Here is a 14,814-nt window from a genome sequence, read left to right on the forward strand (position 1 = left end):
ACTTGTTTGTAGGTTTCCACCTGCAGACCACCGCATTTTCAACCCAGAGAAACTGTGGTGATCACCATGTTTGAAAGTTAAACAAAAAAACAAACTGATATCTTTCCTCTGCAAACCCTGAGGAGTCCAGCTCAGCTGAGGCTGAAGTATACACCGGGACACAGTTAACCAGAGGATGCATTGGACAGGTGGCAGAAATGAATGGCCACCTGCCTGCAGCTGGGAATGGAGGATCTTAGATGAAATCTGGAAATGCATCTTACCTTCATGTACTGGGCAAGACCAGTTTTGACTAATGACTGGTTGGTCAAGTTCCATGAAATAAGACGAAGGACTGTGAAATCAGGGGATATGTGGACTCTCATCTATCCAGAGTCAGAGTCAAAGGATTCTGCCAATGAACTGATTTAACAGGAATTACATGCAAGGCAAAGAGAGGGACACAGTCCCATACAGTCTTTGCCCTCTACAAGCTTATAGCCTAGCATCACAGGCATTACTGTAGTATGAACTAAATGATAAATAAGTTATAAAACTATGAAGTCCAGGCAAAAATCAGGATGCTGAAAACAAAATTCAGACTAGTACTGAGAACCAGGAGTTCAAGGAGAAAGTGGCATTCTACTTGAAAAAATATTGAAGAATATCAAAGGAAGAGGGAAGACAGGACAGATAGGATTGCAATACAAGGAAAGTTACTCACTAAACCATTTCTGTTCTCAACATAACACAGAATATGAAATTAATTGATAAATTGTGATCCAATATTATTGTTTAAGAACAGAGTGACTTCTAGCTCCCACAGTCCCTAGAAATGTCATGATCTGACACTGATACATACTATAGATATTGGGGAAGGAGATCCTGCCAATCTAAAATAACATGTACATACATGGCTCTTAAAAAGATTTGAGAAAATAAAAACCAATGACATTATTACCTATAACTCTTGCAAAAAAAAATGCAAACTTACATATTTGCAACTAATTCCTAATTATGCTCTACAAAAGCATCACAGGTGCTTTAAAGAGATTTAAATCTATTTAAAGATTTAATACAATGTCTTTTTGGCATTTTTTCTAATTTTTTTCCAGTTCCTTTCGAGTAGTCCAGGATATACCAATGTTAGTCTCCAAACAATCATTCTCTTTATCTATGACTGCTTTTTAAATGTTGGTGGGCTTATGATGGTCTCCTTATCCAAGACATAATATTAGAGCTATACCTTTAAGTCAGTCCTTCCAATCCACATGTATTTGTTGAGTATATATATATTATATATATATTACATCTATTATGTATATATGTAATATATAATATATATATAGATGGTTGTTTTTTGTTTGTTTTTGCCATACCCACAGCATCCAGAAGGTTCCTGGGCTGGGGCTCGAACCTGTGCCACAGCCATGACAATGCCAGATCCTTAACTCCCAAGGTCCCCAGGGAACTCCTTGTGTGCGCTTTTTTTAAAAAAAAAAATCAGTTTATGTTCATGTATTCATTCTTCCAAGTTTACAGAGGAGGAAGTGGGAAAAGAGCATGACTATTAAGGCAAGAGTTAGCATGTGTAGCAGTTAAGAGGTCAGCTTCTGGGGTGACACCTCAGCTCAGTCCAGGACAAGCCGTGGGACCTCGGCTGAGTTCCACCAGCTTCATTGCCTCATCTGCAACTGTCATCACAGTTCATGATGAAGACACATTCATTATGAAGACAAACAGAATAAAGAGACCCAGGGGCTTACCACAGTGTCTGGCACTTGTTAGAGCTCAAGGAATATTAGTTCATTTATTTTTTGAACTTTTAAGTTTAGAGAAAAAAATTCTTCCTTTGGAATTTGAAAAAAGAGAAAGACATGTGAGGACACAACATTTTAGGAAACAAAAACGGCAGCTGCCTGACTTCAATCAAAAACCAGAAAGAAAAAGTACACACTGCCGCTCCCCCACCCCCGTGTCTGCCTCACCAACAATCCTAACCATTTAACTAAACACCACTTTACCTTTTCTCAGGTAGACTATTTATAACCCAGGAAAGACTGTGTAAAGAAAAACAAATAGTCTTCCTCCAACTACGTGAATATTTAAATCATAATTTTAGATTGGATTTTCTTTATCATATTTATAGAAAAAGCTACAGGGCAATTCTGTTAAGACTGAGAACTGCAAACTGCAATTTCTTAAAATTCCTGACTACTTTTTGTGGTGGCTTGTGTCACTGTCCTCCATGATTCACCATCCTTTCTCTGTGGGTGGATCACACGCCCGCAGCATCATAAGTGCCACTCTGGATCCAGTTTAAGTCCCCCTCCCATGGTCAGGCTTGGCCACAGGACTGGCAGCGGCCAATGAATGGAAGCCACGGTGTGGACATGCTCCCGACAGTGCCCTCGCCTTTCCCTCTCTGCTGGGAGAAGGGCCTGCTCCAGATGTGTTTTCCTTCTGCCTGGATCCTGAAACTCAGAAAATGTGAATCATGGTGTCAGCACCAAACTGGAAGTTTGGCAAGGTGAAAACTAAGATGAACTCGAAAGAGTCCATGGCAGGCATCAAATGTGCCTGGACGCAATGGAGATGAAAGCAATGGCCTATGTTTACTGAGACTTGGCATAAATGCTAGAAGTTGTTTGGTCTTCACCGGTGTGTTAAAGGGCCCAAGACCCTTCAGCAAACATCTAAGCCACCTAATCAAATCCCTTAAAACAAATACACACTGGTGATGATCTAGCTTCATACCATTGAGTGTCTCAAAAGTATTTCTTTTAAAAAAATTTTTAGCTACTGCTTTGATTTTATCATTCTGATAGTAGTCGAATCTACATTTTTCTCTATTTCTTTTTTTCAAAAGAGGTTACGGCTATAAAACACATTAGAGGTCACCGGGCTACGCCAGAGCATCAAATACTGTCTCAGGTTTTCGTAATTGCAAAAGGGCAAAACCCACTGAACTTTTCAAGAATTCTTAGGCAAGCCATCTACCTAGGCTGAAGGTTAAGTATTTTAAGTCCCTTCCACTTGGAAAGCACTGAGTTTTATCTGAGAATAAAACATGACTTTTCTGGGTGAGGCATTATATAAATTCTGGGTCCTATTTTGGTAGTTCTAAAAAAAGCATATAGTCAAGTCCTGAGAAACTGGCAGTGACAGGCAGGCGACGAGACCGAATGTACAGGAGAAATCAGGAGGCACATAACCTCTGGGCCCCCTCATGGGATTCCTTTGGTTACCCTTCCATGTGACATATGACACATGGTTGAAAAATTTGCAAATTAACTGCATGTGCTTCTATCTAGGTTTGACTAAATCTAGAAGAGTATGTGCCTGTGTCACCTTTCCTGGAGCGGCAGATCTTGAACTCTGGATAAATCTGAACTGTGTTCTATGGTGAGGTGCCTCTGTAAAATCAAAGAGCTGGGGCTCTGACTGATTCTTGCTGAGCTTGTATTTATAGACTTCTGATCCTGTGCTTTTATGGGTGGAGACAGGCTTTTAAAGGGACTAGAAGAACCCACACTCTTCAGTGAGGGGACACAAGTGGGACGTAAGAGGGAACAAGTCCTATTGATTCCCTTACAATCTGTCTTTACTGTCTCAAATCCACTGCCTTCGTTCAGGTTGTCATGACATCCTGCCTGGACCACAGCGAAAGCCTAACTAACTGGTCTGCCTGTTCCCAGGACCGTTCTTGCTTCTTACTTAAAAACTACTATTGGTATCTCTCTCAGACCTTAATTTGATGTCACCTCCCTCACTCCAAGTAAAACTTTCTGATTGCCATCACCTTGGGCAGTGTTGCCAAAATAAGGGAGGAATCCTCCTTGGGTTTTTTTTTTTTTTTTTTAATTGGTGCACAGGCACTTTAAAACAATTATTTTTATAAATTTTAAAAATTGATGAAAAGTTTAAGGAAATAATAGATGACTTTTGCCAACATGGAAAAAACTAGCAGGTGTTACTCAAATGCCTGATGCCTGATGTCAGGATAACCTGTGGTGATGTAACTTACAGGGTTACCTATAGAATGAAGTTAAAACCCTTTGAGGAGCATTCAGTGAATCTAGACATTTGTCACAACTCTTCTCAATTCCAGCAACCATAACTGAATTATTCACTAAATTATTTGTCAAAATCCTGCCAAATCTAAAAAAATCATGTTCTTGTGTATCTCCATGTCATTTACATATTCATTTCCTGCTAGCTGAAATGGATTCCCCTTTGTTTGACATGCCCCATCTTTTTTTTTTAATCATTTGATTCATTTCCATCCATCCATCGTTTAAAGCCCATTTAAAAAAGTCACTTCTGTTGCATGGAATTTTTTCCTCAACCAGGACTGAGAGTAAGTCTCGTGGCCCCTTTACCTTTATTGCTATTTTTGGTTACACTAGATCGTGACATTTCTTTCTGCAAAGGAGGTTTTGTATTCATTTCATGTCTTGCTGTCCAAGACACTGTCTGACATCCAGCAGGTATTCTAGATGGTAACTCTGTACTGTTGTCCTGGGCTTTGTTTTTTCACCTCAGCCACCTTGTTCATGTGTATATTTACACCTTTCAGGAAAAGCTAAGGTTTAGGTTGAAAAATCTGTGGACATAAAAGTATACCATGATTACTTAACAGTGGAATTCTGTGACTTATCAAAGCCAACATGACTTTGTCCCTTTCTCGGAAATTCATTTAAACGGAAGCATTTTTTGGAAAGAGAGGTTTTTATTTGTTTTATTTACAATAAGGCACTGTTAATAATGACAGTTTACAATGAAATGTTCTGAAATAGAAAGTTTGTACTCCTGAAGTATAACTTGTAATGATAATATGATACTGATGATAACTTACCAACAGTATACCAAGCACTTTATATAGATGGTAGTATTTAATCCTCACTGTAATCTTAAAAGGAGGGTCTAATATTATCCCCATTTTATAAATATGAAAACTAGAAACCCAAGATGTTAAATCCAAGGACCCTGACCTTGTGCAAGGTTAACAGAGCTATTAAGTGAGGCACCTGGATTTGCACTCCTTTGAGAATAGACAGAGATATTTTTAAAAGAACATACTAAATTTAATTAATAGGAGAAAAAAAAGCAAAAATTTTATATCTTAGTCATTTTAAACAGGTTATTCTGGAAGCACCTTCTCTAAGTTTTTAAATGCTATTAATCAAAAGTCAGTCTTTTAACAGAACTATGTCTGCCCTTAATTTTTATATTTCTGAGAAAAGAAATACACAGGATTAGTAAAGTGATTGGAGGTATGCTAATACCTACTGTTGGGCTGAGTTTAAATTACTTTGTTTCAACTTTTCACCCTCTGAAGGTTTTGTTTAAAAACCTTGAAATAGAATGAAATTCTGTGGTTGAAATTCAAAAATGTGTGAGTTGTTTTACTCTACCTACCAATCTGGAAATGTTACCATTTTTGAGATTCATTATTCAAATAAACAAACTAGAAAATGTTCTCATGAGCTTACCTATTCCTTACATCTACGAAAAACACCCCAATTATAATCAGCACTATATTCTTCTTGCTGTGGAAAATTCAGGATGATGCTAAATCAAATAAAACCTGGAGGAGTTCCCGTCGTGGCGCAGTGGTTAACGAATCCGACTAGGAACCATGAGGTTGCGGGTTCGATCCCTGCCCTTGCTCAGTGGGTTAACGATCTGGCGTTGCCGTGAGCTGTGGTGTAGGTTGCAGACGTGGCTCGGATCCCGCGTTGCTGTGGCTCTGGTGTAGGCCGGCGGCTACAGCTCCGATTCAACCCCTAGCCTGGGAACCTCCATATGCCACGGGAGCGGCCCAAGAAGTAGCAACAATAACAACAAAAAAAAAAAAAAAAAAAAAAAAAAAAAAAAAAAAAAAAAAAAAAAAAAAAAAAAAAAATAAAACCTGGAGATAAAGAAATTTGTTTGTACTTGAAACATATTTATAAAATGTACTTGAGCTCTTTCTAGATGCCTTCAAATGTTTTAAAACTTTACACGTATTTGTTTTTATCCATTGAACAAGTCTTGGATGGAGGAATCTATGGAGTGAGTTTTTCTCTGATTTAAGCCTTCTGATGGTTTGAACCCTTTGAACTTTGCCTCAGACCTGACCATCACAGCTCTGGACTCTCTTTTTAACTGTTTTCTGTGACTTAGACTCCTTAAACTTTCTTCCTATGTCCAAAAGATTTGGGGTCCCCCTTTCTCTTCCGTATTCCTCTATCTTACAATTACATTCACTTTCAAGGACTCAGTAGCGCTCTGGGGAATGATTTCCAAATTCGATCCTTTTGTCCCTTCCTATGTCACCAAGCCAATGTGCTGTGTCCCCCAGGGCCCCGCAGGGATACACCTCTTCCCCTGAACCATGGAGGGGCCGGGGCCATGAGGGGAGGCAGAAGGCAAGCCTGGGATAAGAGTAACGAAGAGAGGTGAGTTCTAGGTACCATGGGGTGGCACCCACCCATACTCTGAGTACCTGCCCTTCATGGGCTGGTAAAGACTTAACTAATAACTAGGAAGAGGGCAAAGGACATCCTATGCAGGAAGAACAGCACGGTAACAGGCACTGGCATGGAATTACAAGCTGAGAGAGGAACTATATAAGTACAGGTCTCCGCTGCTGGTCTGCAGGATGAAGGTGGAGGAGGGGCCTGAGATGATGAAGCTAAAGCTGAATGATGAATGCCAAATAAGAACCAGATCCGATGGGCATCCTGTGCCTGGCAGAGTAAGAGCTCAGATACTGGAATGTCTGTCTGATACAAAGCTCGTGCTAGCAACAGGGCAGGGAACTCACACAAAAAGAACCCATGTCTATTGTCTTATCTCCATACCACTGGCAAAGGATGTACACACAGCAGATATTCCATAGTTATTTGCTGAACGAATGACCCTAAACCAAGTTCAAGATAATCTTCACATTTCTAACAAATGAAGACAATTTTCAAATCATGAAGGGATGGTATTCTAGAAATTAATATGCAAGTCAGTCATTCGGAACAAACTTTTTCATATGAGTAGTCACACCTGTTTGTTATGACCTCCAGCCACTTTTTAGACTGCGGACCTGTGCACTGTTAGGGAAAGGAGATTCCCAAAGGGAAATTCCTACTGTAACTCTACCTATTATGGCATTAGAAAGGTTGGGTAACTGAACCTTAGTAACTAAATACACTCCTCTCTCTATTGAAGAGAATCCAGTCATGCTAAAAAAAAAAAAAAAAATACCCATAGACATGAACACAAGTTTCACGCAAACACACAACTTAGCACAACCAATATCCTCACTTTCGGAAGGTAATTAGCACCAGGAAGAATGAAAGGCTGGACTTGGGCCCAAGTGCATCCCAGTCAAATGCAGATGGGTGGTACTCGTGTTTCATGCCCTACAGAACTGCCACAGTCCCTGAATTCCTTAAAACAACAAAATCTAAGAGCTGGACAGCACAAGAGGTTATACAAAGAAGAAAGGCAAGTGGCCTCAACCCAGAGAGAACATACATGCTCACAAAGGAGAGAGAAAGACTAACAGTGACACCCCATGGTGAGGGTGATGACCAAGGAAGTATCTTTGTAACCCTTCCCAGAGGTATCAAAAGGGCTTCACAGAGAAGGGGGAGTCCGAGCTGAATCTGAAGGCTACAGGGTATCCTACTGATGGTCAAGAAGGGAGGGCTTTGCAGCAGTTAAGTCATAGTGAAGCCTGTGATGCCTCTGAGGAACCGCAAACAGTTCCGGAGGCTGCAGCACAGGAAGGAAATGTGGTGGGGAAAGAGGGCAGAACTGGATTACAAAGAGCCTTAGAAATGACACTAGGGGAGTTCCCGTCGTGGTGCAGCGGAAACAAATCCGAGTAGGAACCATGAGGTTGTGGGTTCAATCCCTGGCCTTGCTCCGTGGGTTGAGGATCTGGCGTTGCTGTGAGCTGTGCTGTAGGTCGCAGACTCGGCTTGAATCTGGCGTTGCTGTGGCTCTGGCGTAGGCCGGTGGCTACAGCCCCGATTAGAGCCCTAGCCTGGGAACCGCCACATGCTTCAGGTGTGGCCCTAAAAAGACAAAGAGAAAAAAAAAAGGAAAAAGAAATGACACTAGCACTCAGTGCTTGAACTTTATCCTGAGAACAGAAGAGTGCCATGGGTGGGATGGAATCCCAGAGAACAGTGAGTGACACTCCAGGGACTGGTGGACACATTCAGGTTATTTGTTGAGTGACACTGAAGCCAGAATTCTTGCTTTAAAGTAAAGTCCAATGCCTACACTGACATTTTCAGATTCACTCTAAAGATGTGTACATTCATACACTAGAATGTTATTCAATCATAAAAAGAATGAGATAATGCCGTTTGCAGCCACATGCATGGACCTAGAAATTATCACACTGGGTGAAGGAAGTCAGACAAAGACAAATATATAATATCACTTACATGTGGAATCTAATAAGAAATGATACAAAAGGACTTACTTATAAAAAAGAAACAAACTCACAGATTTCGAAACCAGTCTTATGGTTACCACAGGTGAAACTACTGGGAAGAGACAACTGGGAGGGTGGGAATAACATATACACACTCCTGTATAAAAAAGATGACTCATGAGAACCTACTGTAGAGCACAGGAAAGTCTACTCAATAGTCTGTAATAATCTACATGGGAAAAAAAGAATGGATATGTTTAAATGTGTGACTGATTCACTTTGTTGTACACCTGAAGCTAACACATCTGAAGTCAGCTACACTTCAACAAAATTAAATTTAAAAAAGCCACCCCAAACAAAAAAACACAAAAGATTTGCTCTATCTCAAAACCCGACAACCACAGGAGTAAGTAAACAATTTCTCATAATGACAAAAGCTAAATTAAAGTAAAATCATTAGGTACTCTTACCTAATGATTTTTTAAAAAAAAACCTCGTATGTACACACACACACACACACACACACACACACACACACACACACACACATATTCATCCTGCTAACTCCCCTAACCAGGCCTATGTATAAATAAGCTGGAAAAGTTAGGGCATATTTTTGTACATGAAAGAGTTACTGGCACTCTGCTTTTAAATCTTGTCTATTACAAATTAACCTATTACTTGTTTTATGGAAGTGAATAGATATGTTCCAAAAGCTGCTTGTATTTCAGGAAGAAATAGTCAGTCATGAGTATCTAGAGATAAGCTAATTTAGGTTCAAAACGTTTCCTACAAACTATAGGAGCATCTAAAAATGTAAGGTAGACTGATTAGACATAATATCCGACTACTTCAAGGAAGCCCAGGAACTGAGTCTTATCAGCGTGTGACTGAAGGCATTACACAACAGATGCTTTCCACTTTGTGAGGTGCTGAGACCAATTCTGATCTTGGAGATACTGAGTGGGAGGATATGGCCAGAGAACAAGAGTTCTGCCGTATATTCACAATCATTATCATGTATCACTGTCTTCTACCAACAATAAATTTTCAAAAGGAGAATTGCAGTAAAACTGTAGACGTGATCAAAAGAAGCAGCATAAATCATTTTACTTCAAAACTTAAGGATTAAATGGAGCAGAACTCTTGGTCAGTAATGAAATAAAAGAATGCCATAATAATTTTGACAGTGAAAATCATATCTGTTATATTCAATAGAGAATTAGCTGCCTCTTACAAAAGCTCTTAAAACTCCTCAACTGGACAAGTATTTAAATCACTTACATAATATTTAATTTAGCTGCTCTTCCTGCTAATCTCATTTGATGGAACTCTCTAGATGTTGGGTAGGCACTAAATGCTCACCATTTGTGGGATTCAAAGGGTACAGTGTGAACAAAGTGAAAGTGAACTATAACTACATGTCTCAGTGCTAATGAATGAAGTGAGAATACACCCTAAGATTGTTAGCCTATTTATTACTTGTAATCCAGGGAAAATCCTGTTGGTGGGAGTGTGACTAATATTGATAATATATATGGATGTCATTTACAAATGCACAATACGAATCAACAGATCTCTTTTGGGTTAATCAAAGCCATCTCATCTGTCCTCTGTTACTGAAGCCACATTTGCTTTTGCACAAAGACGAGTTAAGAAGAAAAACTGTGGCGTTCCCGTTGTGGCTCACTGGTAACAAACAGTACCTAGTATCCGCTCAGATGTGGGTTGGATCCCTGGCCTCGATCAGTGGGTTAAGGATCTGGTGTTGCCCTGAGCTGTGGTGAAGGTTGCAGATGTGGCTCAGATCCTGCATTGCTGAGGCTGTGCTATAGGGTGGCAGCTGCTGCCACGATTCAACCCCTAGCCTGGAAACTTCCATTTACTGCAGGTGTGGCCCTGAAAAGCAAAGAGAAAAATTGTGTTTTAGTGAACTACACAGCTATACTGCAAGCCAGCTGTGGTTCCCACAGTGCCATTAGCATAAAATAGACACTATTATAAAGAAAGTGAGTCTCTCTCCACACCTCATTAATGAAGTCCCCGATGTCCCCAGGGTGAGGGGCTGCAGATCGAACCGGGTACTGGGGCTCAGCATGGATGGGTCTCTCATCCAACCGTCGGATTCCAACAGGCTTGATGGCATCTGGTTCCACAGTATCAGGCTGCTGGAGCTGGCTCAAGTCATAGTCCTGCAAGAGACAGAATCAAAACCCCATGGGAGATGGGCACACAGATAGAAAATGACAACCCTTTTAAAACACTCATACCCAGAAAGCACAGAGATGAATGAAATTTAACATAATGGAAAAGTTGCCACTACGAGTTTTCCATGTTATGATTAAATATTTCTTTCACGCAGCTCTTTCCTCTGTGTTTTTCATTTCTACAGTCTGTGTGCCATCTGCTTTCCGACGTTCCTCCTCAGTTTCCAATGGAAAACAGCAGTAAGATAAGGTTTCACTATAAAATGACTAAAAAATCGACTAGGAAATATAATTGTACCACAAAAGCAAAAGTACTAACTTAATGTTGATGGGGTTCAGGATACCCTACCCCAAAATATTGCACCTTGACATATTAAATACATGAATCTAGGAGTTCCCATTGTGGCTCGGTCACTATAAAATGACTAAAAAATCGACTAGGAAATATAATTGTACCACAAAAGCAAAAGTACTAACTTAATGTTGATGGGGTTCAGGATACCCTACCCCAAAATATTGCACCTTGACATATTAAGTATATGAATCTAGGAGTTCCCATTGTGGCTCGGTGGGTTAAGGACCTGACGCTGACTCTGTGAGGATGCAGGTTTGATCCCTGGACTCTCAGTGGGTTAAGGATCCAGTGTTGCCGCAAGCTGCTGCACAGGCTGCAGCTGCAGCTTCCATCTGACCCCAGGCCTGGGAACTTCCATGTGCCACAGGTGGTGCCATGAAAAAAAAAAAAAAATCTGAAGCTGAAGCAATTCTTTTAAAAAATGTCAGAAAAAGGAAAATCACTCTGACTCCCCCCACCTCATCCTTCTTCTCTGAAGCAGGTCGTAAACCTCCCATGTGAAAGGTGCCCTCCTTGCCTCAGGGGAGAGGAACTCCTCCCTCGTCACCAGAGACTAGCCTTTGGGACCTAGTCCTCTGCACAAACCAACCGTGTTAAACTAACCCTTTTCTTCCTAGTTACTTCTTCACCATTTACTATTCCCAGCCCAAACTCTTGCCCTTGTCAGTTCTTCACAAGTGTATTGTTTCTTTGCCTAAAAGGTATAAGGAGTTCCCATCGTGGCTCAGTGGTTAACAAATCCGACTAGGAACCATGAGGTTGTGGGTTCAATCCCCGGCCTTGCTCAGTGGGTTAAGGATCTGTAAGCTGTGGTGTGGGTTGCTATGGCTCTGGCATAGGCTGGTGGCTGCAGTCTGATTAGACCCCTGGCCTGGGAACCTCCATATGCCACGGGAACGGCCCTAGAAAAGGAAAAAAGACAAAAAATAAAATAAAATAAAATAAAATAAAATAAAAGGTATAAACTCTTCCAGCTCTGGTCACTTCCTCCGAGTCTTCATTGTCTTGGGAAGGCTCCAGGTATATAGGTAAAAGACCGACCAAATAAGTATGCTTCTCTCCTGTTCAATCTGTCTTTGCTGGTTTAATTTTTAGACCCAGCCAAGGACCCTAGGAGGGTGGAGAAAAACTTTCTCCTCCCTTACCATGTTATACTCCTGTCATATTAAACAAATAAACAAGCAGAAAACCACAAACTGATGAGAGTGTATTTTCCTGTATTTAAAGGAAGGTATCCGTTCATCAAGCTTTCAAAACCCACTTCACTCCCCTCCTCCCTTCAATGGTCTAGATTCTGCAAACTACGGTTTGTGGGCCCAGCCTCATCTGTGGCCTATTTTTCTCAAAGAATGGCTTTTTCATTTTTGAAAGGATTATTTTAAGTAACAATAACAACAAAGAATAAGATGCTACTGAGACTGTATGTGGCCCCAAAGCCCTTCCTATCCAGTCCTTTCCAGAAGAAGTTTGCCAACCTCTGGCCCAGAGGTACAAGGCCAAGGAGTGTGAAGGCCCATCTGAAGCAGTCCTGGGGGGATGTCTTGGAAATACAGCCTGTCCACTTTGAGAGGCGAGTAGAACTTGGGAAGAAGGAAGCTCTGGACATTGGTTGGACCCTCAAAATTATTTTCAGCTTTAGCATCAGCCAGCTGGACAGGAATGTACAAAGACACTAACTATAATGTGGACATGCATCAAAATTTTAGGTTTGGGCAAATACTTTGTAGTTTTCAAACCTCTAAATTCTGGTGATATAAAATGTCACATTCTCAGCTTAACCAAAATTCTCTAATTCACTGTTGATATTTACAGAAAGTACAGATTTTCCGGGTACTCTTTTTAGTTCAGGCTTCATCTCTGTCTAAAACCAGCTCAAAACTGTTTACAGTATCTCTATGGTGGTTTTGATTCCTTCAACGCTTGCATATGTACCATGTTTTCTGGCAACGCTTTAGATGCTTTACATATGTTTGCTCATTTAATGCTCTGAACAACCCTGTGTGACATTAAGTTGTATTATCCTTATTTAAGAATGGAGGAAACCGAGCCTCAAATAACCCAAGTCACTCATCGATGGCTTCAGATTTGCTGAGACACAGAGCAGGGCTCTGACTTCGAGTGGATGAGCTTCCAAGGCCTCGCTCTTTGCAGAATCCTAAGCCAAGTCTGCACTACCAGGCTGGATTCCCAGAGAACGAAGTAGATGAGGAAGAAGGGACAAGTGTGTGAGGAATGATTTAAACAAAGGAGACAAAGGGGAGACCAGTCACTGACATTTAACCCACTAGGTACCAGGCGCTCTACTGGCCTCTTGGGGAGTGTCTTCTCACCGATACTTTCTTACAACCCCCTGAAAAACACTTATCATCTTTTTAGATGAAGAAGCAGACTCAGAAAGGTTGAGTAACTGGCCCCAGGTATTCGACAGAGATGGGAATCAAAACCAAGTGTGTCTGACTTCAAAATGTCGATCTAAAACCAAGCTCTGTTGGTTGAGACGCCTTCATTCTGATGACCCCTCCCCGAAACAACTCCTGACCAAGAGCTTCAACTAACCTTGTGTGTGAAAAGCTCTTCCTCTGAGGGATAGACAAGGTGATATGGGACAGAAGACAGAGTAGGACCAGCCCAGAGCGGGATGTAAACTTGGAACATTGCCAAGTAGAAAACACTCCCAGAGGAAAGGACCGTGTTAGGCGTGAACCTTGAAGGACAGGTGGGCTTGGGAGAAAGGACCTTTTTATGGGAACTAAACAGCACAAGCAAAGGCCTGACTGAGGATGCTGTCTCTTCTCATCTGGGTAGAGTATTTCAAAGCACCCATACGAAATGTGGGTGAAAACACTTGGATCTCTCACACACGTGCTCCATTATAAATTTTACAGAATTTACGAGTCATAGAATATCTTAAAGCAGAGACGTATGACGATGTAACAGATGTGAAAGCCTTTGAAATGTTAAAATATGATGCAAAATAAAAAGGGGGATTCATTTGGAATGAATGCAAATGAAAAGCACGTTTTCCTAGGCTGCGTTTAATTGCATAACTACCAAGCTTAATAGAGTGGGGTGAACCTCGAGTGAGCGTGTCTTCTGACAATGATGGAAGCTTTTTGTATAAAGCAGAAAACAGATTGTTAAGTATCGGGATGCTGACAGTTAATAAATATTTTTACGCCGAGGGTGTAAAATGCTTTATTAGAAAGTCTGATACAAAAATAACATATAGACATCGGGTGCATTTCTTTAAACTAACAAATATCAGAAAAAGAATGTAAAAAAAACAGTATCGTTAAAAGTCACACCTCCAAAAATAAAATTCTTAGGAATAAACCTAAGGAGGTGAAAGACTTATACGCTGAGAACTATAAAACATTAGTAAAGGAAACAGAAGATGACTTAAATAAATGTAAAGATATCCAGTGCTCTTGGATTGGAAAGTTAATATTGTTAAAACAGCCATATTATCCAAAGCAATCTACAGGCCTAATGCAATCCCTATCAAATTACCTATATAACATTTTTCACAGAACTTGAACAAATAATCCTAAAATTTACATGGAGCTATAAAAGACCAAGAATTGCCAAAGCAATCCTGGAGAAAAAGAACAAAGCATGAGGCACGCCACTCCCAGACTTCAGACAACACTAAAAAGTACACTACATCCAAAGGTTACAAGCAGAAATGCATTTTGTTTGGTTGATAGCGTTTACAATTTTTTTCTAAAAAGCTGTCAACATACAGATGTTGGGGTATCGCACCTGAGAACAGGAAGATCTGGCATAAAACCAGACTTAAATTGTGACACAGCCATTTGTTACAGTGGAGAGCATCTCTCGCCTTC

At 40.6% G+C, this 14,814-nt stretch overlaps 1 protein-coding gene across 1 annotated transcript in view; it reads right to left on the reverse strand.

The window, feature by feature from the left end:
• CDH2 (cadherin 2) overlaps positions 1-14,814 on the reverse strand; it is a 232,270-nt gene that overhangs the window by 1,492 nt on the left and 215,964 nt on the right. Inside the window, exon 15 of the mRNA XM_021096205.2 lies at positions 10,435-10,599. Coding sequence (XP_020951864.1) covers positions 10,435-10,599 — 165 coding nt within the window. The remainder of the gene's footprint in view (positions 1-10,434; positions 10,600-14,814) is intronic.

Source organism: Sus scrofa, chromosome 6, assembly GCF_054392235.1.
Source record: "Sus scrofa isolate SSC_HxYL_T2T_F1_AM1 chromosome 6, Sscrofa_HxYL_maternal_Yorkshire_Landrace_v2.0, whole genome shotgun sequence".
Lineage (NCBI taxonomy): Eukaryota > Metazoa > Chordata > Mammalia > Artiodactyla > Suidae > Sus > Sus scrofa.